This window comes from Bombina bombina, chromosome 2 (genome assembly GCF_027579735.1).
Source record: "Bombina bombina isolate aBomBom1 chromosome 2, aBomBom1.pri, whole genome shotgun sequence".
Lineage (NCBI taxonomy): Eukaryota > Metazoa > Chordata > Amphibia > Anura > Bombinatoridae > Bombina > Bombina bombina.
In genome coordinates, this window is record NC_069500.1 from 1,308,395,941 (window position 1) to 1,308,421,739 (window position 25,799).

The 25,799-nt window shown below is 39.1% G+C and overlaps 1 protein-coding gene across 1 annotated transcript in view; it reads left to right on the plus strand.

Moving 5' to 3' along the window:
* EVC (EvC ciliary complex subunit 1) overlaps positions 1 to 25,799 on the plus strand; it is a 561,189-nt gene that overhangs the window by 257,788 nt on the left and 277,602 nt on the right. The window contains exon 7 of the mRNA XM_053700301.1: positions 3,120 to 3,278. Coding sequence (XP_053556276.1) covers positions 3,120 to 3,278 — 159 coding nt within the window. The remainder of the gene's footprint in view (positions 1 to 3,119; positions 3,279 to 25,799) is intronic.

Genomic DNA, 25,799 nt, shown 5'->3' on the forward strand with positions numbered 1-25,799 from the left:
GCATTTAAGAATTGAGGCTTCTGTTGACCAGATTTGTAAGAAAGCTACTTGGTCTTCTTTGCATATGTTTACTAAATTCTACCATTTTGATGTTTTTCCTTCTTCTGATGCAGCCTTTGGTAGGAAAGTCCTTCTGGCAGTTGTCTCAGGCTAATTTTGTTTTTGCTTGGCGGTCATTTTGATTGCATAAATAAAAAATAATGTATACCCTGTTTATTCTTTGGGTTCTATTTGGGTTGTGGATTTTGTTTCACTGTGAAAAAGAGGTTCTCTCATACCACCCTTATTTCTCATTACTTGTGTAACCCACTGTTTGGGTATTAGTTCCCAGGAGTTGTGGATCACAGACTCACACCTATATGAAAGAAAACATAATTTATGCTTATCTGATAAATTTAATTTCTTTAATGGTGGTGAGAGTCCACAAGATCCCACCCTGTTGTTTTGCTGATGTTTTGTTTGTTTTTTTGTGCACATCTTTTTTTCCCTGCTCCTATTATTTTGGTCTTCTTACTTTTTCCTACCTTTTTTGCTTGGCTATAGGTCAGACTAGTTTACCAGTGAGGTGGGAAGGGTTTTATAGAGCTCTTGGGATTAGGGAAGTTTGCCTCCTCCTAGTGGCTGGGAAGAGTAATTCCCAGGATGGATCACAGAGTCTCACCACCATGAAAAAAATGAATTTAACAGGTAAACATAAATTAGGTTATTACAAGATCAGAGTTTGATGGTCATCCCCGATGAACGAGTCCAGTTGGTCTGACATTCTCAACCTTTTAAGCTGTGGTTTGGTTGCAGCTTCATAAATAGGGGCCTATATAACAACAATTAAGATTTAATTATTTTAATATAAATTCAATGTAATAGATGACTCATTTATTTATATAATGGGTTTAAAAGAAAAAAAATACTTTTTAAATGTTCTGTTTATATCCTTTTAAATTTAAATAAAAAGGTACCACAGGCACATCAGAGGATTTTTTAGAAGATTGTCACTAATTTAGACTCTCAAAACGATTTGCCTGCAATACAAGTCAATGACCTTAGCTGCTCACATACTATTTTTAGCATTTAAATGGGAGTTATGAGCAATGCGAGTGAATTACATAGTAACTGTGCAGTCCACTCAGACAGAATGCAGAGTATGAGCTTTTAATAGTGGTTATTCATTATTAGAAGATCCTTGCGTATACGTTTTTAGAAAGAGGTACTGTCACATGGTTATAGAATACCGCTTTGACAAGTGGATTTATAATACTAAGACAGGCTGTTTAGCAAGCAATATTTAGCGCTTCACTTGTAATCTAGCCCTTAGTGTTTAATGTCCTTTTAATGAGTTGTCCAGGAACTCATGGGACACATGAAAGAGTTGTTTAGTTAGCTCTGAGAACATTCAAATTAATTGCTAATGGTATAAAAATATGCTCTAATTTGTTAGAGTTTATTAATGCCTAATGTATTTTGGTAGCTATGTGTTTAACCCACTGCAAATATGTTAAATGCCTAATTAAAGTTCTGCCCTGGAGCAACAGTGCATAAGCACTGCTGAGCGAGAAGTGACTGGTGAGCCAATCAAGAGTGACAAAAATGCACATAGCTGCCTGTGTCTTACTCAGGACTCACTTGGCAGAGTGTTTATTGCATGAGTTTAACCTCTTTTGCATAGTTAGATACATATATATTGGTTATTATAACACTATTGTTCCTTGAGAACGAATAAATTAGAGCATATTATTATAGCAACTATATTGCTATATACATGTTAAACAGTTACAGGGGTTAACAAATCTATCCACTTCTTCTCTTTAACAAACAATAATGCTGTGTTTCCATCTTACCAATTAAATAATGATCCCAGTGTAGAGGATATTTTTTAATATAGATTAAAACAATTACTTACAGAATTGATTTAGCTGATTTCAGAACAGCAAACATTGACAACGCTAGTATCATTTTTACAGAAACTGGCAACCATAAATCAAATCCTAAAATTATAGGAAGGCATTTCAATTACATTCTTACCAGACGCTGAAATAATTATAAAAATGAACTTCTGACAGAACATGCCTGTGGTTTCATGGTTCTGGAACTGTCCATATGCTGTGATTTGTAAACGTAATCATCCTTGGTAGCTTGTTCAGAATAATGATGAACAATGTCACCATATCCCTTCCAGTAACTGTGTCTATCATAGAACCATTAAAATATCCCAAGCTAATTTCATAATCAAGTTTGTGAACTGTGTGCTCAGGAATGGATCTATTAAATTACTATTGCCTGTAACTAAATAATGTGCAAAATCGATAATCTCAGTACATAATTAAAAGCAATATTAAAAGGGACAGTTGGCTCAAGATGTAATTTCTCAAAAATTTAAAGGGAGAGTAAAGTCAAAATTAAACTTTCATGATTCATATAGGACATACAGTTTTAAACAACTTTCCAATGTAATTTTATCATCAAATTTGCTTTGTTCGCTTGGTATTCTTTTGTTGAAGACTAAACCTAGGTAGGCTCATAGGCTGATTTTAAAGCCTTTGAAGGCAGCCGCTTATCTCAGTGCATTTTATTAGCTTTTCACAGCTAAACAGTGCTAGTTCCTGTATGCTATATAGATTAAAATAGCAAAAAGAGCTCACTCCCGTGGAGTTATGCAAGAGTCAGCATTAATTGGCTGAAATTCAACTTTGTAAAAAGCACTGAGATAAGGGTGCTTAGATACAAGGTAATGACAGAGGTAAAAAGTATATTAATAGAATAGTGTTGGATTTGAAAAACAGGGGAATGGTAAATAAAGGGATTAGCTATCTTTCTAAACAGTAAAAATTTTCAAGTATACTGTCCCTTTAACTATACACAGTTAACGCTTTGTAATGTATTTTAATCATTCGTTTTTTTCCCACTTTTCCTGTAATTTGACTCTGAAAATTGTTTTCCAGTGCACCTTCCAGGAAGCATATTTATCAAATGGTTTGTAGATTACTATAATGTTTATAGATTTTCTTTGTCATTAATTGCTGTTGTACTTTTGCTAATAAATCTCAATAAAAATGTTATATTAAAAGGATTTCAAATCAATACCTTATTTTTATGAATGGACTTTCATATAATTTATCTTGCAGATAGAAGGGTTCTGGAAACAAACAGAGAAGGTGCATCAGTTTCTTATGGACCAAGCTAAGTGCACATATGATGATGCTATGAAACTGATGATGAATCTCACATCCAAAATGATAATGGTTGAAGACATCCTGTATGATTCACAGGAGCTACAGATAATGGTAACATCATTATATTGTACAGTCATTTTTTTTATCTATCACTCTATCTCTTTATGTAACTATTTACATCTCTCTCTAAATATATTTCTATCTCTGGTCCTGATGATATAAACCTCTCTGCTCAGACGAGTTGATCTAAAATGGTACTCCAGCACAGCGATATCTCTAGTGAAATTCTAAAAAGGCAGATTTTGCTTTACTTCTCCAAGTGGCATTCCCTGCATTTTTGTTTGAAAGAGAGACAAGCCAAGTAAAATATAGCACTGCATCACATGAGAGTTCTGTGGCATTTAGACTTTGTACTTTGTATTTTTGTACTTTATTTTTTATACTGCAGTGTATTTAGGATTGTGATTTTACAATTTCTGACTATGCTTTCATAGTTTCTGCCTAACTTTAACAGATTAGGCTCATACTTTGTATATTTATGCATATCTCTCACAAATTACATTGCACTTTGTATTTCTTCTATTTAAAATAAAGCTTAAAAACTGTCAGCTTCAGCTTCCCAGAGAGCTTCATTACTATATTAGTACATATTCTATGGGCCCATTAAGCAAAGATTCTCCAATTTGGAGAGAAATAGTAGTGCAGACTCCACAGGGGCTGAACTCTTAGAATTCTAAAAGAAAAAGGGCGGAACCTGGAAGTCCTAGAAAGATGAAAGATGCCTTCCATGGAAAGTAATTTGGGTCTCTGGGATACAGAATTTCACAGGGTAGAGAGAAATTAACAGGAGAACAACTAGGGCTGATATAAAGTCTGTTGCAGCAAATTAAATTGAAATGTTTTCACTACAGTTTTGCTAGTAGTTTAGTATATATTATTTTTCTGTCAGTCAAATAAGTGTATTGTGAATTTTGAGCAAACTTCACCTGCATACAGCTAGCAAGATAATTTAGTGAGACCAGTTTGTGTAAACTGCTTACAGCATTTCACAAGACTTGTGAGAGCATCAGACATAACCTTGGAGCTCCCCTGTTCAGCGCAGGTAACTGTACTGTCCCTCACACTGTCTGAAGCTGTGTTTTACTTACCATAGAGAAAATACAAAGTGAAATGTAAGTTGTAAAAGATACACAGAAATATACAAAGTATGATCCTAATTTGTTTAAGTAACACGCCAACTTTCAAAACCTAATCAGAATTTGTAAAATCACTGCTGGATCTAAATCTAAATACATTAACATACAAAAGAGAAAACATTTTTTTTTACCAGTGAAATGGGTTAAATCCTTGCCTATAGTAATGCCTATTATATGTTATGCAGACCCACCGCTGTGAACTTTTTTTTAATATGATAATTTCAATGAATATCCAATCAGTGTGTGTGTCATATGAGACTTTTGAAGTCTAGCCCTTTGAAAGCCTTTAGGAAGCTTATGTAGAGAGTGGGTGGGACTGCTCTCTGTCACAGCTCAGCCAGAAGAGGAAATAAAGAGGGGGGGGGGGCAGAAGATATAAGAAGAACAGAAGATATAAGTTGTAAACGCGTCAGGTGTTAAGGCTTTGCTCTCACCTTTGTACTAGCACCTTGCTTCAATAAACTTTTTTGAACCAGCCGTGGATGACTTTTCAGCCGCTTTTGTCCTCTTTTCTGGGGATTATCTATTTATATATTCAGCGGATGAGATACCGCTTTGGCTGTTGATTGCCCAGAGCCCGCATCCTGACCTGAAGAGCCGGTTACCTAGGACCCAGTGGACACCTGGTTTGTCCCGATGAATCTACCATGCGACGCTGCACGTTTTCCTCACAATTGACATCTCACAGCGGACCTTCTGTGCGACATGGCACACTACTCTGACGTCAGAGCCTTGGTCGTTTGAGGACAAGTGGAAACGAGGACAAAGCCATCTTCCTCTGACAAAACTTGGGGGCTTTAGCCTATCGAGGATCTCCGGAGGACGTTGCCTGGAACCTTCACATTGGAAATTAAACTTCCTGGTCCACCTACTTTGAAGGTACTTTTCAAATTTACTGTGTACACCTGGATTGTACATTGGCTCTAAAGGTCCGTGGGGACGTCTATACTACAGCTTTTTTCCTACTGTTTGTTTTTTTTTTTTTGCCGACAAGAACTTTCATGAGCGCTTTTAATATATACAATTACAGCGCCATATTTGGAACATTCTACATCAATATAATTGTGGACTATATCATTACCTAATGTTTTAAATTCCACAATTTGGCAAACACAGCAAACCGTTTTCTGAAATCATAGGAAATGCTTACTACGGAGTATTGTAACATTGTCTAGATATATACATTGTCTTTATACACACTGGTGTAAGATCCCTTATTATCTATACCTGCTAACTATCTTTTTTGGTCTTAGGCATTTTTACCTTTATCTCTGCAGCTAGAAATATTGAGGGCTCCTCTGGTTCTTAAATATATTAAATATACTGTATATTATTTACATATTAAGTACTTATTTGTGCATTTTCCATAATGGCAACAAAGACACCCACAGGGGTTATAAATGAAACAAAAAGAAAACGCATTATGGAAAATGCACTAAAAGGTGAAAGCCAAGCGTTTGTTCTTGTTGATGAGGATGACATTGCTAATGTATTTTCTAAATTAGAATTGCTAAGATTTAGAGAAACTAATTTGTGGTGGGACATAGAGTTCCTAGAACTCTACATATCTGAGCACAAGGTACCTAGGGGCTTACGAATGAAAAAATATCCCTCCTTTGCACTTAATAACCCCAAATTTATGGAGGAATGGAATGAGAATTTAACCAATTGTTCCATAATCCTAATGAAACAACTATTATGCCATAAAAAAGAGGAAAGAGATCAAGCCCTTATAGTATTAATAATGCAATTGAAACACTTAAACCATTTGAAACTACCCAAAAATATATGGACTATACCAAACAGCTGACTGAAACAATAGATACTCTAGACACAGTATTATCTGAAAGGAAGGTACAGAAATATCAGAGAGATGTTAAGGATTATTAACTTAACATAGTTTATTCATGGCAACAACATAAACCCATTAGACAAAATTGGCCATCCACAAAGAAAAAAATAGAAACAAAAAAGGAAATAGAAACAAGTTGGATAAAAATAAACATGTGACATTTTCTAGTATAGACACAGATTATCAAGATACTAGTGCACAGTCAACTGAAGGCGAGCAGTCACAAGGCTCACTTGAACCAGATAGGACTAGTTTGAACCCAAGCACTAGTAGAAAAGAATTAAAAACTTTAGTGAAACAACCAAGCCAGACTAGCACACCTAAGAAAACACAAGATGCAATAGATATGGACCAAACAAGACCAACTTTTCGTTACCCCAGCAGGGTCAGAAAAACTATAAAGAAGTAGCAGTCATCAACCTCTCTGATTATAAGTTGTCCAACACAGAATGTAATTTGTTAAATAAAGGTTTATCGTATGCACCAGCACATAAATTTGATCTTGTAAATACACTTATTGATATCAACAGATTTGTTCGTAAGATAGTTTTGAAAAAACACTTTAAAGATATCCCAGTTGAGCACTCACTTAATAATACACATGCTTCTAATAAGCATGATTCAGTAGGACTTAAATACACTGATCTGGTGGATCTTACTAACTTGATTTCCTTACAACAGGAATCTACCAGGTCTGCTGACACACTCACAAATAATTGCACATCTTTTACATATAAGAATATTTCTTATTTATATCCAGTAAATTCTAGACACCAATTGTTGGACCTATACCAGAGAGTGGTAGAGAAAGAATTGACTGACTTATCAAATACGATTGAAAAAAAATCCCTTTGATATATCTAGGGATAATCTTACACGACAACAAAGACAAGCATTGACTAGACTTCAGAAAAATGACAATGTGGTGATAGTCCAGGCTGATAAGGGAGGGGCAGTGGTGGTTTTGAACAAAAGTGATTATATTGGTGAAGTTGAGAACCAATTAAAAGATTGCATGTTATACACTAAACTTACGTTCAATCCCACCACCTCCTTCAAAAACAAACTTAGTCATTTATTTGATTATGCCATTGAACATAGTTTCATGGATAAATAATTAACTGATTATTTATATGTGGAACAGCCAACCACCCCATACTTTCGCATTGCACCCAAGATACATAAGGGACTCAAAAATCCACCTGGACGACCCATTGTGGCCAGTAATGGATCCCTGTGTGAAAGATTGGGTGGTTGGCTCGACCACATACTTCAACCCATTATGTTGGCCCTACCAGGGTACATTAGGGACAGTACACACTTACTGACACAGATAAGTGATATAACTTGGAAAGAATCTTATGTATGGGCAACTATTGATGTCACGGCCCTCTACTCCAACATTCCTCATTCAAAAGGATTGGAGGCTATAGACTTTATGCTACATAGATATTCAGATTATAGTAACAAATTTATATCATTTATCGTCCAAATAACAGAATTCCTTCTAAAACACAATTTCTTTATCTTTCAGGGCACTTATTACTTACAAAGACGAGGCACAGTGATGGGGGCAAAATTTGCCCCCGCACTAGCAAACATCTATATGGGGTGGCTAGAACTAAATATGTTTTTTTCTGACCAGTTTCCATATAAGGACAATGTTATAATATATGGTCGCTTTATAGATGACATTATAGTCATCTGGGATACCAGGGATGATTGCACAGCTGACAAATTTGTAGACTTTATGAATAATAATGAATATAATTTGACTTTCACAGCACAGACACACAAACAGTCTATTGATTTTCTAGATTTGAGTCTGAGAGCCATAGATAATACAATTTCTACATGTACTTACCATAAACCATTGGCTAGGAATACGATACTGAGAGCAGATTCCTGTCACCTCAATCACTTAAAAAGAGGTATTCCAAAAGCACAATACCTTCGTTTAAGAAGGAATTGTACAGAACTGACAGACTATTTTTTCCAAGTGAGGGAGTTAACAAATAGACTAACAGATAGAGGCTACCATAGGAATCTGCTACTTAAAATAGAGAAACAAGTGGCAGATTTAAATAGACAAGAACTACTAAAAGGAGGCCATAAGAAATCTGTAAAAATTGATAAATCTATATCTCCTGACCAAAATCTTATGTTTATTACTCAATTCAGCAGACAATATAATCAAATCTGCAACATAGTTAAACACAATTTGACAATTTTAAAAGGTGATGAAGCACTTAACAACATTTTAACATCAGGAATAAAATGCATAGCACGAAAAGCACCCACTATAAGAGAAATAACTGGCAAACAATTTACAGACAAAGAAACAACAGGCTCACATTGGCTTACCCCAAAACCAGGGTGCTTTAAATGTGGCCATATACCATGTAAAGGATGCACTTGCATCACTGTGACAGACACTTTTTCCTCCAATATTACCAAACAAATGTTTCATATTCGAGATAGAATTGACTGTAATTCACAGTATGTCATCTATCTCATTAATTGCCTATTTTGTTCCTGTCAATACATTGGTATAACTACCCGCCCATTAAAAGAAAGAATTTGTGAGCACTTGCGCTCTTTAGATGAAAAAGAACCTAAAACACCGGTAGCTAAACATTTTAGATCACATGGTATGGGACAAAAATATTTTTCATTCATAGGTATTGATATTATCAAAAAACACCCTAGGGGTGGTAATAGGGAAAAAAGTTTAAGGAAAAAAGAGATCTTTTGGATCATAAAGTTACACACTAGAGTTCCGGAAGGAATAAATAAAAGGATGGATGTTGACTTATTTGTCGAATAATATAAAATATAATCTAAAATAAAATAATAAAAAAATAAAAAAATAAAATAATGTAAGAGAAAACATTTTATACATACATCTCACAAAAATACCTTTTCCCTTTACAGCATACTACCACATCTAAGGACCTCAGGAAATCTTTAGATTTAGATTTACTAACCCAAATAGTCTGAAAATTAAAAAGTAATCTAGCACATCCGAAATCAACTATGTGTTTTTTAGTATCAAATTTATATATTAGCATATTGTTTTGTCTATGCTAATACAACGTTTTTTTTACTTTAAACTTAGACTGGAGGATTTTTTCTTATATGCATTGATAGTGATTGGATTATAATAATTGATACTGCTATCAATATGTCTGCATCTCTGAAAAAATGACCAGTTTTTTCTAAGTCATCAATATATATTATTGTTTTATTAAATACTTATATATTCTTTTATATATAATTGCTAACTTTTTATTTTTTATTTTTTACATATTATATTCCTTATTTTGAATGCACATTTTGTATATATTGACAATTGTACTAGTACTACATATTTGTATAACTGTTTACTGTGTTGTTTGATACATAGTAATTAAAGAAATAGAATGAGTGACCTATTTGCAGCAAATGATTCTGACATCTTACCTACAGGTGCAAATACAAATCCTTGATCAAACAAGGAACATGATTGGTCTCTTTGTTGCATATAGGCCAACACACACCTTGAACATATCACCTCTGATGAAGCGCATGTACGCATGCGCGAAACGCGTCAGGTGTTAAGGCTTTGCTCTCACCTTTGTACTAGCACCTTGCTTCAATAAACTTTTTTGAACCAGCCGTGGATGACTTTTCAGCCGCCTTTGTCCTCTTTTCTGGGGATTATCTATTTTTATATATATATATATATATATATATATATATATATATATATATATATATATATATATATATATATATATATACACAAAAATATAAGTTTATGTACACCCCTCTTGTGACTTATAAATCAAACACTGGTTGTGTGTATTATATCAACTTAGTCACGGGAGTATTATTTAAATAATCCCACACAATGTTATGAGGATACGGGCACCTTGTTACACTAAGAATATTTATTACCACAGCATTAAATACATACTGTTGTGGAGTCCCCACGTTACCGAATCCACTCCTCCGTTCACAAACTGTAGACTTCTCACGGAGGCCCGTCTTGCAGACTGGATCCAGAGATGGCTCTCAGGTAAGCGTTTTCTACTGCAAAGCAATCTGCTACAATCTTACCGTTGCTAGGTGAGTGGCTTCAGCTGTAAGGGCTCTCCTTCATACCCACAAACAAATTCAAGCAAATCATGCAAAAGAAACAGCCCAGTCCACTTAAGCGGATAGATACAGGAGGGAAAAATAGATAATAAAACCTCAATTTCCTTCCTAATACAGGGAGATTCCACAGCTGCATTCATTACTTGCGGGAAATACTGAACCTGGCCACCAGGAGGAGGCAAAGACACCCCAGCCAAAGGCTTAAATACCCCCCCACTTCCCTCATCCCCCAGTCATTCTTTGCCTTTTGTCGCAGGAGGTTGGCAGAGAAGTGTCAGAAGATTTCAGAGTAGTTCCTTAGGAACTACCCTTCGAGATGGAACTGGAGTTTTAAGTAGTCTTGTCAGCCTCTCATTGAGAGCATTGATGAAAGTTAGAGTCTGGAGATGCAGGGAGAGTCTTTCTGCGAAACCATCCAGACTTATATTAACAGCTCCTAAGCAAAGCGGCATTGACGAGTTTCTCTGCCTGCTTTTCTTCACTCAAGTCCATGTCAGAAGCAACGCTACAGTCTGTCAAACTTGAAGGACCATGATTTCTGTTCCACAGCATATATTCCGGTAAGATTGTTTAATTTTTTTATACATACATTAACTATAGAGGACAAGGACTCCTTTTATCTTTATGGAATCAAGCGTTAATATCCCCTGAGGGGGATTGTTGAACAGTGGGGTTTTTAATCATATTTGTTATGTGATTTCGGCTGCTTTATGTGTAGGAGACGTTTGGGCTCATAGGCTGATACGGAACGTACAGTTTATTTTTTAATTTTATTATTTATATTTGTGAGCTACACAGTTTTCTTTTCCTTAGCAGGGGAAGTCCTGCATTGCGCACCATGTGACCGGGAGCAGTCACGTTTTTTCCAGTTCCTATTTCTGACCGCGTGTGTGAGGAGCGAGTTTCTCTGTCTGTCTGGGTCATAGGAGGTGGTGAGTGCCCCAGCCATTGGGGGTATAAGATGCCAGTTGTTTTTTCTATAATTTAAATTAGATGAATTATGGAGGATTCTGATAATTTAGAGGGGGATCACTCTAATAAAGAATTTGATACCTGTGTTTATTGTGAGGAGGCCCGGGTAGTCCTGCCCTCTCAATTATGTTCAGTATGCCACATCAGGGTGTTCTCATCAACCAATGTTGAGATGTTTTAGAACACTGAGCTGTCCGCCTCTGAGGACTCCTCGTCTCGTGAGGTGTGTTCCCTAGAATCTTCTGTTCCTACACATGCAGTTTCCCCGGGTACCGCTACTCCTTCGCCTAATGGGGCTTTCTTCTGTTATGTGTGATCAGTCCACGGGTCATCATTACTTCTGGGATATAACTCCTCCCCAACAGGAAATGCAAGAGGATTCACCCAGCAGAGCTGCATATAGCTCCTCCCCTCTACGTCACTCCCAGTCATTCTCTTGCACCCAACGACTAGATAGGATGTGTGAGAGGACTATGGTGATTATACTTAGTTTTTATAACTTCAATCAAAAGTTTGTTATTTTACAATAGCACCGGAGCGTGTTATTGCCTCTCTGGCAGAGTTTGAAGAAGAATCTACCAGAGTTTTTTACTATGATTTTAACCGGAGTAGTTAAGATCATATTGCTGTTTCTCGGCCATCTGAGGGAGGTAAAAGCTTCAGATCAGGGGACAGCGGGCAGATGAATCTGCATTGAGGTATGTAGCAGTTTTTATTTTCTGAATGGAATTGATGAGAAAATCCTGCCATACCGTTATAATAACATGTATGTATACTCTACACTTCAGTATTCTGGGGATGGTACTTCACTGGAATTACTCTGTAAAAAGTACATTAAACCTTTTAATAGGTATTTATTATGTTAAACGTTTTTGCTGGAATGTAGAATCGTTTGCATTTTCTGAGGTACTGAGTGAATAAATGTTTGGGCATTATTTTTCCACTTGGCAGCTGCTTATTTAAATTGTGACAGTTTCGTTTCTCTCTCACTGCTGTGTGTGAGGGGGAGGGGACGTTTTTGGCGCTCTTTGCTACGCATCAAAAATTTCCAGTCAGTTACTCTTGTATTTCCTGCATGATCCGGTTCATATCTAACAGAACTCAGGGGTCTTCAAACTTCTTTGAAGGGAGGTAGATTCTCTCAGCAGAGCTGTGAGACTTATATATTGACTGTGATTAAAAACGTTGCTCTGTAATTTTTACGTTTCAAATTTAATTATTGTTACTTTACTAATGGGAACAAACCTTTGCTAAAAGTTGTGTTGTTTTCAAGGATTGATGCTATAACAGTTTTTCAGTTCATTATTTCAACTGTCATTTAATCGTTTAGTGCTTCTTTGAGGCACAGTACGTTTTTTGTTAAATAAGATTGTAACCAAGTTGCAAGTTTATTTGCTAGTGTGTTAAACATGTCTGATTCAGAGGAAGATACCTGTGTCATTTGTTCCAATGCCAAGGTGGAGCCCAATAGAAATTTATGTACTAACTGTATTGATGCTACTTTAAATAAAAGCCAATCTGTACAAATTGAACAAATTTCACCAAACAGCGAGGGGAGAGTTATGCCGACTAACTCGCCTCACGTGTCAGTACCTGCATCTCCCGCCCGGGAGGTGCGTGATATTGTGACGCCTAGTACATCTGGGCGGCCATTACAGATAACATTACAAGATATGGCTACTGTTATGACTGAAGTTTTGGCTAAATTACCAGAACTAAGGGGCAAGCGTGATCACTCTGGGGTGAGAACAGAGTGCGCGGATAATACTAGAGCCATGTCGGATACTGCGTCACAGCTTGCAGAGCATGAGGACGGAGAGCTTCATTCTGTGGGTGACGGTTCTGATCCAAACAGATTGGATTCAGATATTTCAAATTTTAAATTTAAATTGGAGAACCTCCGTGTATTACTAGGGGAGGTTTTAGCGGCTCTTAATGATTGTAACACTGTTGCAATACCAGAGAAATTGTGTAGGTTGGATAAATACTTTGCGGTACCGGCGAGTACTGACGTTTTTCCTATACCTAAGAGACTAACTGAAATTGTTACTAAGGAGTGGGATAGACCCGGTGTGCCGTTCTCACCCCCTCCAATATTTAGAAAGATGTTTCCAATAGACGCCACCACACGGGACTTATGGCAAACGGTCCCTAAGGTGGAGGGAGCAGTTTCTACTTTAGCTAAGCGTACCACTATCCCGGTGGAGGATAGCTGTGCTTTTTCAGATCCAATGGATAAAAAATTAGAGGGTTACCTTAAGAAAATGTTTGTTCAACAAGGTTTTATATTGCAACCCCTTGCATGCATCGCGCCGATTACGGCTGCGGCAGCATTTTGGATGGAGTCTCTGGAAGAGAACCTTAGTTCAGCTACGCTGGACGACATTACGGACAGGCTTAGAGTCCTTAAACTAGCTAATTCATTCATTTCGGAGGCCGTAGTACATTTAACCAAACTTACGGCTAAGAACTCAGGATTCGCCATTCAGGCACGTAGGGCGCTGTGGCTAAAATCCTGGTCAGCTGATGTAACTTCTAAGTCCAAATTACTTAATATACCTTTCAAAGGGCAAACTCTATTTGGGCCCGGTTTGAAAGAAATTATCGCTGACATTACAGGAGGTAAGGGCCACGCCCTGCCTCAAGACAAAGCCAAAGCTAAGGCTAGACAGTCTAATTTTCGTCCCTTTCGGAATTTCAAAGCAGGAGCAGCACCAACTTCCACTGCTCCAAAACAGGAAGGAGCCGTTGCTCGTTACAGACAAGGCTGGAAACCTAACCAGTCCTGGAACAAGGGCAAGCAGGCCAGGAAACCTGCTGCTGCCCCTAAGACAACATGAATCGAGGGCCCCCGATCCGGGACCGGATCTAGTGGGGGGCAGACTCTCTCTCTTCGCCCAGGCTTGGGCAAGAGATGTTCAGGATCCCTGGGCGTTAGAGATCATATCTCAGGGATACCTTCTAGACTTCAAATTCTCTCCCCCAAGAGGGAGATTTCATCTGTCAAGGTTGTCAACAAACCAGATAAAGAAAGAAGCGTTTCTACGCTGTGTACACGATCTGTTATTAATGGGAGTGATCCATCCGGTTCCGCGGTCGGAACAAGGACAAGGGTTTTACTCAAACCTGTTTGTGGTTCCCAAAAAAGAGGGAACTTTCAGGCCAATCTTGGATTTAAAGATCCTAAACAAATTCCTAAGAGTTCCATCGTTCAAAATGGAAACTATTCGGACAATCTTACCCATGATCCAAAAGGGTCAGTACATGACTACAGTGGATTTAAAGGATGCTTACCTTCACATACCGATTCACAAAGATCATTACCGGTATCTAAGGTTTGCCTTCTTAGACAGGCATTACCAGTTTGTAGCTCTTCCATTCGGATTGGCTACGGCTCCAAGAATCTTCACAAAGGTTCTGGGTGCCCTTCTGGCGGTACTAAGACCGCGAGGAATTTCGGTAGCTCCGTACCTAGACGACATTCTGATACAAGCTTCAAGCTTTCAAACTGCCAAGTCTCATACAGAGTTAGTTCTGGCATTTCTAAGGTCGCATGGATGGAAAGTGAACGAAAAGAAGAGTTCTCTCTTTCCTCTCACAAGAGTTCCATTCTTGGGGACTCTGATAGATTCTGTAGAAATGAAGATTTATCTGACAGAAGACAGATTAACAAAGCTTCTAAATGCATGCCGTGTCCTTCATTCCATTCAACTCCCGTCAGTAGCTCAATGCATGGAGGTGATCGGCTTAATGGTAGCAGCAATGGACATAGTACCCTTTGCACGTCTACATCTCAGACCGCTGCAATTGTGCATGCTGAGTCAGTGGAATGGGGATTACTCAGACTTGTCCCCTACTCTGAATCTGGATCAAGAGACCAGAAACTCTCTTCTATGGTGGCTTTCTCGGCCACATCTGTCCAGGGGGATGCCATTCAGCAGGCCGGACTGGACAATTGTAACAACAGACGCCAGCCTACTAGGTTGGGGCGCTGTCTGGAATTCTCTGAAGGCTCAGGGACAATGGAATCAGGAGGAAAGTCTCCTACCAATAAACATTCTGGAATTGAGAGCAGTTCTCAATGCCCTTCTGGCTTGGCCCCAGTTAGGAACTCGGGGGTTCATCAGGTTTCAGTCGGACAACATCACGACTGTAGCTTACATCAACCATCAAGGAGGGACAAGAAGCTCCCTAGCAATGATGGAAGTATCAAAGATAATTCGCTGGGCAGAGTCTCACTCTTGCCACCTGTCAGCAATCCACATCCCGGGAGTGGAGAACTGGGAGGCGGATTTCTTGAGTCGCCAGACTTTTCATCCGGGGGAGTGGGAACTTCATCTGGAGGTCTTTGCCCAAATACTTCGACGTTGGGGCAAACCAGAGATAGATCTCATGGCGTCTCGCCAGAACGCCAAACTTCCTCGCTACGGGTCCAGATCCAGGGATCCGGGAGCGGTTCTGATAGATGCTTTGACAGCACCTTGGAACTTCGGGATGGCTTATGTGTTTCCACCCTTCCCGCTGCTTCCTCGATTGATTGCCAAAATCAAACAGGAGAGAGCATTAGTGATTCTAATAGCGCCTGCGTGGCCACGCAGGACTTGGTATGCAGATCTAGTGGACATGTCATCCTGTCCGCCTTGGTCTCTACCTCTAAGACAGGACCTTCTGATACAGGGTCCATTCAAACATCAAAATCTAACTTCTCTGAAGCTGACTGCTTGGAAATTGAACGCTTGATTTTATCAAAACGTGGTTTTTCTGAGTCGGTTATTGATACCCTGATACAGGCTAGGAAGCCTGTTACCAGAAGAATTTACCATAAGATATGGCGTAAATACCTGTACTGGTGCGAATCCAAAGGTTACTCCTGGAGTAAGGTTAGGATTCCTAGGATATTGTCCTTTCTACAAGAAGGTTTAGAAAAGGGTTTATCGGCTAGTTCATTAAAGGGACAGATTTCAGCTCTGTCCATCTTGTTGCACAGGCGTCTATCAGAAAATCCAGACGTCCAGGCCTTTTGTCAGGCTTTAGCTAGAATCAAGCCTGTGTTTAAAACTGTTGCTCCGCCATGGAGTTTAAACCTTGTTCTTAACGTTCTACAAGGAGTTCCGTTTGAACCCCTTCATTCCATTGATATAAAGTTGTTATCTTGGAAAGTGTTATTTTTAATGGCTATTTCTTCGGCTCGGAGAGTCTCTGAGTTATCAGCTTTACATTGTGATTCTCCTTATTTGATTTTTCATTCAGATAAGGTAGTTCTGCGTACTAAACCTGGGTTCTTACCTAAGGTAGTCACTAACAGGAACATCAATCAAGAGATCGTGGTTCCTTCTCTGTGCCCGAATCCTTCTTCAAAGAAGGAACGTCTTCTACACAATCTGGATGTAGTTCGTGCCCTCAAGTTCTACTTGCAGGCAACTAAGGATTTTCGACAAACGTCTTCCCTGTTTGTCGTGTACTCTGGTCAGAGGAGAGGTCATAAGGCTTCGGCTACCTCTCTCTCCTTCTGGCTTCGTAGCATAATTCGTTTAGCCTATAAGACTGCTGGACAGCAGCCTCCTGAAAGAATTACAGCTCATTCTACTAGAGCTGTGGCTTCCACTTGGGCCTTTAAGAATGAGGCCTCTGTTGAACAGATTTGCAAGGCTGCAACTTGGTCTTCGCTTCATACTTTTTCCAAATTTTACAAATTTGACACTTTTGCTTCTTCGGAGGCTATTTTTGGGAGAAAGGTTCTTCAGGCAGTGGTTCCTTCTGTATAATGAGCCTGCCTATCCCTCCCGTCATCCGTGTACTTTTGCTTTGGTATTGGTATCCCAGAAGTAATGATGACCCGTGGACTGATCACACATAACAGAAGAAAACATAATTTATGCTTACCTGATAAATTCCTTTCTTCTGTTGTGTGATCAGTCCACGGCCCGCCCTGTTTTTTAAGGCAGGTAGATATTTTTTAAATTATACTCCAGTCACCACTTCACCCTTGGTTTTTCCTTTCTCGTTGATTCTTGGTCGAATGACTGGGAGTGACGTAGAGGGGAGGAGCTATATGCAGCTCTGCTGGGTGAATCCTCTTGCATTTCCTGTTGGGGAGGAGTTATATCCCAGAAGTAATGATGACCCGTGGACTGATCACACAACAGAAGAAAGGAATTTATCAGGTAAGCATAAATTATGTTTTTTTCCACCAGAGGTTACTGTGCAGTTCCGCATGGCCATCTCTACGGCCTTAGCGACTTTGCCTCTTCCTGCTACATGCAAGCAAAGGGTTAATCCATGCACTCCTGCCCAGGGACCGACGTGTAAATTGACGATTGTATCCGATCAGTCATCTGGGGATGAGGCGCCCTCTGAGGCGTCAGAGGTAAGACCTCCAGGGTCGTAGTTTGCTGATTTAATTCCTTGGACTGAAGAGGATTTAGCATTTAGATTTAGAATATAATGCCTGCGCTTGCTTCTGAGAGAAGTTCTGGCGATGTTAGAGATTCCTAGCACTGATCCGTCAGTCTAATCAGATAGCGATCTTGATTAGACGAGTGGAGCAGGATGGACATCCTAGTCTTCTCGTCTATATATATTTTTTCTTTTATTTCAGAATCCCAGTTCCGAGCTCTATAGGGGGGTTTGTGTCGTATGACAGGCAGGACCTGTTTTTGCACATTCCTTCTTGGCTATCACTTTTGTGCGCTTGCCAATTTTCTTTTTCTATTTGTTTCAGGATAGTTTTTCATTTAGAGCTCTTGGTTCTTGTAGAAACTCTTTTTAGTAAGACATATGGGATATTATATACTGACTCCAATGTCTGGAGACTTCCTGTGGAAGCATTTTGGTCTCAGTTCGAGGTGATGGTTCCCTCGATATTTTTGAGACAGATTTAAGCCATGGAGTTTATACTTCTTTATTTAGATTATTCTAAGTATTCTATCATAAGCTGGAACTTCAGAACTTTGTTTAGTCCTTGAGTTGCTCTGGCAGATATGTCGGTTAAGTCTACTCTTTCCTTCGACTCGAGAGAAGGAGTTACTTCTAGCTATTCCGGTCCAGGCAGAGCAGGTCCATCTATCCTAGAGGACAGGGAGGACCTGGTTTAGGTATTATCTTGGATGGGCGCTTGATTCTGGATCATATCGGAGCTAGGCTTCACATCCTGCCTTTCTGGGCAGATTGTCTTCTCTTGATTTTGTTTTTTGGCAGAGGGAGGGAAGCTTTTCAGGTGACTTTTGGGAGTCATTGTCCTGGTACGTGTCGCAGTGTGAGAATATTTTCATTCCACTGTTGTTTTATGGTCCAATATAGGGAGGAGTCTCCCATCCTATTTGGGTTCTACGGTACTTAAGCAGAACTTATTTTGCCTCCTCCTTGAGGGAGAATATAAGGTTCCCTATACGTTTTTGTTCGGGAACTCTGCAGGATCATTGTCGAGAAGGATATCTTTCCTTTTTCATTCCTTTTGGTTAAAATCTGGTTCTTATGAACTGTCTCTTCCAGTAAACCTTGTTTCTGATCCTAGGTTTTTTTTTGGGGGGGGGATCTGGGGTTTAATTGGGCAGTATCCTTATTCTAGATTTATCAGTAGCTCCCTGGTCTTGGCGATTTTGGTTTACTGACCATTGTCTGTTAGAAGACTTTTAAGGTTTTTCATCTGTCTTCTCCGATCCTCAGAGATGGATCTAGACCAGAGTTCTCTGGTGTAGGCGCCAGGGTGGATCCCTGGATGCTAACAATTGACAGGTCTCATCTCAGCAGAGACCGAAACATCTGCATGACGCTGTTTGAATCTGTCTTATCAGATTTACCTGGAAAACCGGTTGGGAAAATCGCTCTGCAGTGTTCTGGAATGCTCTGTTGTGGCTTAGTGGTTAGCTCACTAGGCTTGCAAGCAGAAGGTCCAGGGTTCAGATCCACCTTCGGGTGTTGGTTGTTCACTTTTATCCAGATCTCCCTGTCCTGAGGTACATTTCTCGTAGCTCTCTAGGGGCGGTTTTGACGTAGGTCATTAGCCTGTTAGTTTGAGGAGAGCATGTCCTATGAGGAACCATGGATTCAGGAGATTCCCTCAGGCAAGATTATGGCTCCTCAGGCAAGCTTTTTGCTATGAGCGTTTGGTCTTCTGGGTTCGTCCCAGTGTATGGATTCCAGTCAGCCTTTCTTCTTTCAGTGGCTTAGATCTCTTTCTCAGAAAGAGATTCTCCTGTTTAGAGGGTAGTATCTCGAGTTTGGTGGTGCTCATTGTCAACGATCCACTCTCGGAGTGTGATCTTCAGGGATGGGTGTTGCCTACAATCACTCCCTTGATCTAGGGATAGGGTCTCTATCTGAAGGTTTTCGGATATTTGTATCTGTAGGGATCCTCGGGCAGAGCTAATGGATCTTAGCGGTGCTTTGGAGGTCCAATATAACCTTTTTCTTAGCAGGAGCAGGCGTCAGTGAGACTGATTGCTCAATTTTGTGTCCTCAAGATCATATTCGCAGTTTAGGAAGCTTCGCCTCCATGGGGGTTACCTTGTCGCAAGGATCTGCGGGGTCAAGACCCCTTTGCGTCGTCGAATCTTGTTCTTCCGAGACTGCAAGAGGTCGCTTGGTCTTAGCCGAGAGAGGGTTTTTTTCTGAGAGGTTACGGTTTCTCTCCTTCAGCACGTAGCTGGTTCCTCGTCCTCTCTCATAGTAGTGGAGGACCCCCCTATGTTGGGAAGAGCAAGATTCATCCTGGCACTCTATCTGACCTGTCAGGGTTCCCTTTCTTTCCTCCAGGTCGATCTGGAGAATGGCCTTCTTAGCTAGTTACTTGTTGGGACAGTTTCTGGGCCCTGTTTGTTCATTCTGCTATAGAGGCTCATTGAGCTTCTGGGCGTTCAGTTTTTTGCTAGGGCTCTGAATGCGTTTAGGCCGGTGAGTCAATCTGATGCTCCTCCTTGGAGCTTAGATCGCATTTTTAGGGGGTTGCATAGGGCTACTTTTGTACCTGTGCAGGAGGTGATTTTTGAATTTTATCTTCAATTATCTGCTCCGTCTGTAGATTGCTTCTACGTGCTTAGTGTCTGGGTTGCAACCTTGCAATACGTATTGTGGTTTCCTCTCTAATAAGGCTGTTCTACAAGCCTAGTTAGTTTTTCTTTCTAAGGTTGTGTTCATTTGGGACTTTAATCAAGAGATTGTGTTTTTTTATTTTTTATATGTCCTATTCCTTCTCTAGAAGGAAAAGGGTTTTCCATTTTTTAGGGAATCATGCCTTAATGTATTTTTTTAGGCTACATAAGAATAGACCGTTTTTCTCTGTTGCATATTTGTATCTGGGAAGTTCAAGGGTCTGATGGCATTGTCGACTTCCTTATTTTTAGTTGATAAGTGTCTTCTGCTTGACATAGGAGATAGCGGGACTCTAGCCTCCTCAGAAGTTTGCGGCTGAGTTCGAGAGCAGTGACTTCATCTTGGGTCTCTGGCATGAGATCTCTATGGATCTGATTGTTAGGCGGCTGTTTGGTCCTCCTTGCATTCTTTTTTCCAAAGAGTATTTTCCTTTTATTTTGCTTCTGTTGAAGCAGCCTTTGGGACAATGGGTTTTTGCAGGCTGTGGTGCCTTCAGATGAGGTCCGCCCTCCCGTTAGCATTCGGTGTCCTCTGTAGCTTGGGTATAATTTCCAACAAGTAATGAATGCAGCTGTGGTATTATATGGATATCACTGAGTATTATATGGATACTAAAATAAATTGTACCCATATGTACTCTGTGGTAGAGTGGTAGAGTATTGCAACAGTAGTAGTATGACTAGGTATTGATACCTTGTAAGTTACGTGTTGTTTTGTGGTATTCCCAGGATGTATACATATCATATATCACTTAGAGCAAGGAAAGGAAATGACAGGTCACACAGGTTTTTTGCAATACTTACAATAATAGCTTTATTCCACAATATGATTATAATAACAATATACCACAAAACTCTATTCCTGCTTACAACCTTTATGCCGTTACAATATTCATGCAATTATCTTCTTCTCACCACATCTATGGTTATAACATTTATGCAGTTACAATTACTGTCTAGCAATACAGATTACAACTAAATTGCCTGTGCAACCACTGATAACAATCTTATGCTATACTACTGCTTAAACAATCTTAGCTAGCTTTAAACAAAGAAGTAATACATCATCGTTATCCCCCATTTCCTCATCCTGTCCTATGGCTCGATTGGAGAAGACATCTGGGCAATCTGAACAGGAGAAGGTGGTCTCGGGAACAACACTGACGATGCGTCCACCGATAGGTCACAAGTCTCCTAATCAGATTGCTCACAGGTACCTCTCTTTCTACTGTTAACTTATGTAACCGTTCTGGCGCAAGTCCACAGACCCCTAGACACTCCCTGCAGGTTGACTGAAGCCCAAAGCATCAGGCCAGTCTGCTTTAGCCTCACCCAAGCTTATCAGGGGTATTCCAGGGTACTATCCCTTACTCCCTTATGTCATTCCTAGGCTTATGCTGTCACTCTTCATATTTCTCTCTTAACATTATTCATCTGATAAGGTGTTCTTATACAATTTCTTCTGCCAAATACAGTAACAATAATATTTAGTTCTATCAATCTTCTAATAGCTTTATATAATAGCTGATACACCATAATAGCTTTATTACTTAGCACACTGCAATTAATAATAGTTAATCCTTTAACAAACAACTAGTATTAACCCCTCAGTTAATGTTATCAAGATGTTTTTAGTGTCGGTGAGTGGCCCCGCTTGTCAGAGTTACACCCTTGTTCTGTCTGGGTTTGACTCCTTATCATTAGTGCCCATCGGTTGTTTACCAGTCTAGCCTGACTCAGTGAAATACAGTGTCAGCTACTTGCAATTAATAAGGTACTTTAATTCTATTAAAGGCACACTCTCTTAAAGGCAAAGTTATACAAGTTAAAACAAGTGTTACATGAGCAATTACCTCAACCATTTTCCTTACACGTGTAGTTTAAACTTATATATACAAATTACTTGTTAGTGTGCCCGTGGGTCACAATTAGAATATTAGTTGCTCCACAGATTAGAGGTATATCTCCGCCGTCATTTGTACAGCCCAATACCCAAAATGGAGCGTGTGTTTATAAATGAAACCACAGGAGTTACCGTGTATTCAAACGTTAAGTTACAGTGTAACCAACGACTCGCCACTAACTTTGTATCGGTTGCTATTGATTAATTAAAAAGTTGCATATCGTATACTTTTATTATAAGATTTACAGCAACCTACGAATGAGTGTAATACTTGGCGAGGAGGCTTAACACTAAAGCTTGCCACCAGGCAGGTATGTGCAGGATATGCAATTTATTTATTACAGCAGTAATCTAAATCAGCTGGTTTTAGAAACGCCAGAACAGCAAGACTCCTATAGAGAGGCCTCTCACCCCACTATGAATTGTATACGCTTAGTATTAAACATGCAAATAAATAAAGAATGTCTATATGCCCTAAGGTCACACTTAGATTGTGCAGTGTTCCACAAGTTAAGGAATACAGAGCCCACTATAAATTGAGCTCAACGTTTAACCTGTGTGTATACGTAAATGAAACTTGTTTATATGGATTGTACTCAGGGCACTTCTGTTTGTCTACGCACTATACAGTACAGTTTACCCCAGGGTTGTCAAGTGTTGCCACTAAAAATACTTATTGTTAGTTGTTAAATATCATATGCTTGTAATTTGTACTGTGGGCAACCACCACAAGAGATTAGTAAAATAAATATGAATAGCACAAAGCTTGCCCTAGGGCAGTAATAATTTGTGCTGAAATTACAGTTATGTGCTACATAAGTACCTTAAATTAACTAGTATCGGATAAGCCTGAACAACAGATCTCCTAAGGAGATACCACTTTCTCCATAGTTGATTAATACATAAGAAATACCACTTAGACTAGTGCAAAATGTAAAACTACAGGGCACCCAACAATCCTGTCATTCCTCCCTTAACATGTTTCTCTTACTGACTTTGTCAAAAGTGGAGGCACCGCCCAGAATGCAACCTTTTATTTGCTTCCTATTAGACATCACGCCCATTTCATATGATGTCATGAATGACTAATCAAATATACATGAAAAAAAGGACCTTTATCCTAAAATGAATAATGTATTTTACTAACTGATTTACTCCCTTATGTATTGAAAAATGCAGGACCAAATAATGTAGTTGACCATACCGTTGTCCACAGAGGGATCATCATTACTAATATATACTCAGTATTTTACATCTTAAGTTGGCATCACATTGTAATAATACTCTATCATACCAGTCCTGTAATGTTTTGTCTGAATAGGAAGAATTTATGACAGAGAGGTTTATATACATAACCTCAGACCCATGTCAAATGAAGTTACCAAATCTAGCAAGGAAAAGCAAAACTAATGTTAAAAAGGTTTATATCTGGTGACATTATTTCAGTGCTATTATTACAATGTGATGCCCACTTTAGAAGTAAAATACTGTGTATATATTAGTAATGATGATCCCCTCTGTGGATAACGGTATGGTCAACTACATTATTTGGTCCTGCCTTTTTTAATACATAAGGGAGTAAATCAGTTAGTAAAATACATTATTCATTTTAGGATAAAGGTCCTTTTTTTTTCCTCGTGTATATTTGATTAGCCATTCATGACATCATATGAAATGGGTGTGATGTCTAATAGGAAGCAAATAAAAGGCTGCAATCTGGGCGGTGCCTCCACTTTTGACAAAGCCAGTAGGCGAAACATGTTAAGGGAGGAATGACAGGATTGTTGGGTATCCTGTAGTTTTAAATTTTGCACTAGTCTAAGTGGGATTTTTTTACGTGTATATATAAATAAATGTTTTATACGCTGAATTGTATCAGCAATATATGTAAATGCCGTTTGTAAACTCTCAACGTATTATATTACAAGGAATTCTGAATAATGAGGTTAAATACTATATATACATATAAATCGGCAATGGAGTATTACCAGTCCAAAACTGCGTATACCAGTATTCATAGTTATTGGCTGTAAAGGTTGGCTGGGTTCCTAGTTAAGAATCACCTGTGTTGCATATAAATGAATGTATATAAAAGTATCAACTACAATATTATATTAACATCACGTTATTTAGTCCCTCGTAGTACTAGATTGTAAGAATCCCAATTGATATGTGCATTGTTGTAGGCACGGATCAAATAGTTCAGTATTGAGAAATTAATACAAGGTAACCAAATGACTGCTACAAATAAACTGATAATAACAGTAATACAGGTGTTACAGGGGAAACCTGTTTATCAGTGTCTCATGATTTGCAGATTGTTGCTTTATATAGAGGACATATGCAGCCTTGTTTAAATATAGGGTTACTATGATATGAGTAACAATCTTTGTGAACCTCCGGTATAGTCAAGGAGACATGCTTAATGCTATCTCTGCTGTTACAGCTATATACAGAAAATGAAAGTAAGACAAATGGTTGAATGATAAGTAACTAAATTACCGTATTTAATAAGTGATGGCAAACAAGCTATAAACGGCTCAGTTAATCTGTAGAGGACACATACAGCCTCGCTGGTAAAAGCACAAGGCTAGTGTAATCTAATTAGAGGTCACTATAAACCTCCGTATGTTATCAAAGAATTCTGTTAAATGTCATCGTTGTTGCTGCTAAATACGGTATATATTAGTAAGTAGAGTAATCTGTTAATAAGTGAACATATAACCGTATTTTATAAGTGGTAGCTATGATCAGTAGAGCTCATATATCATAGGGTTTGTGTAGTTTGTAATACTCAATAGCCCCAAACACTCGACAGCCTCAAACATCTAAATCGGTATGAGGAGGTCAAATTATATTAATAAAGTGTATGTTGAAATCACAAGTAAAGGGTTGCGCTACTCGTGCCACTGAGACGCTAACCTAAAATACAGGAGTTCCCTAGACTCCTCACCAAAGCCCTAACATGTTTCGCGGCTTGTCGGCTTTGTCCTTCTTTTGAGGCATGTAGGACAGGGATTATACTTGTAGGCGCCATTTTAATTGTTTAAGGTGCAGATATCTACGAAGTGACTGAAGGTTTCCCCTCTACGGTAGCAGCTCCTCCGGTTGCTTATAGGAGGAGAATTTTTTCTTTTTCTTTTTTTTTCTGCATGTGGGACACTAAACTCTGTTAGTGATAGAGGTGTGGGATCCTTTACTTAGGGCTTTACAACTGTGCCTAGCTGGAAAGCCTTAGAGGGGGTTGCCTTTCCTCAGTGTTCAACACTTCTGTAATGTAACTCCGGTTAAGGGGGTCAGCTGCCGTGGGACTATTCTAGGTTACAGCGGGCAGCGTTTTTTTTTTTTTTAAATTCAAGTAGGATTCCTGAACTTATCTCTGGTGACCCCTTAGATGCCGGAAGCCTAACTGTCTTGCGGCGGTGTTCAGGTTAAGCCGTTTTTTCCCGCCACGAGACAATTTCTTTGGCACTCTCTTCA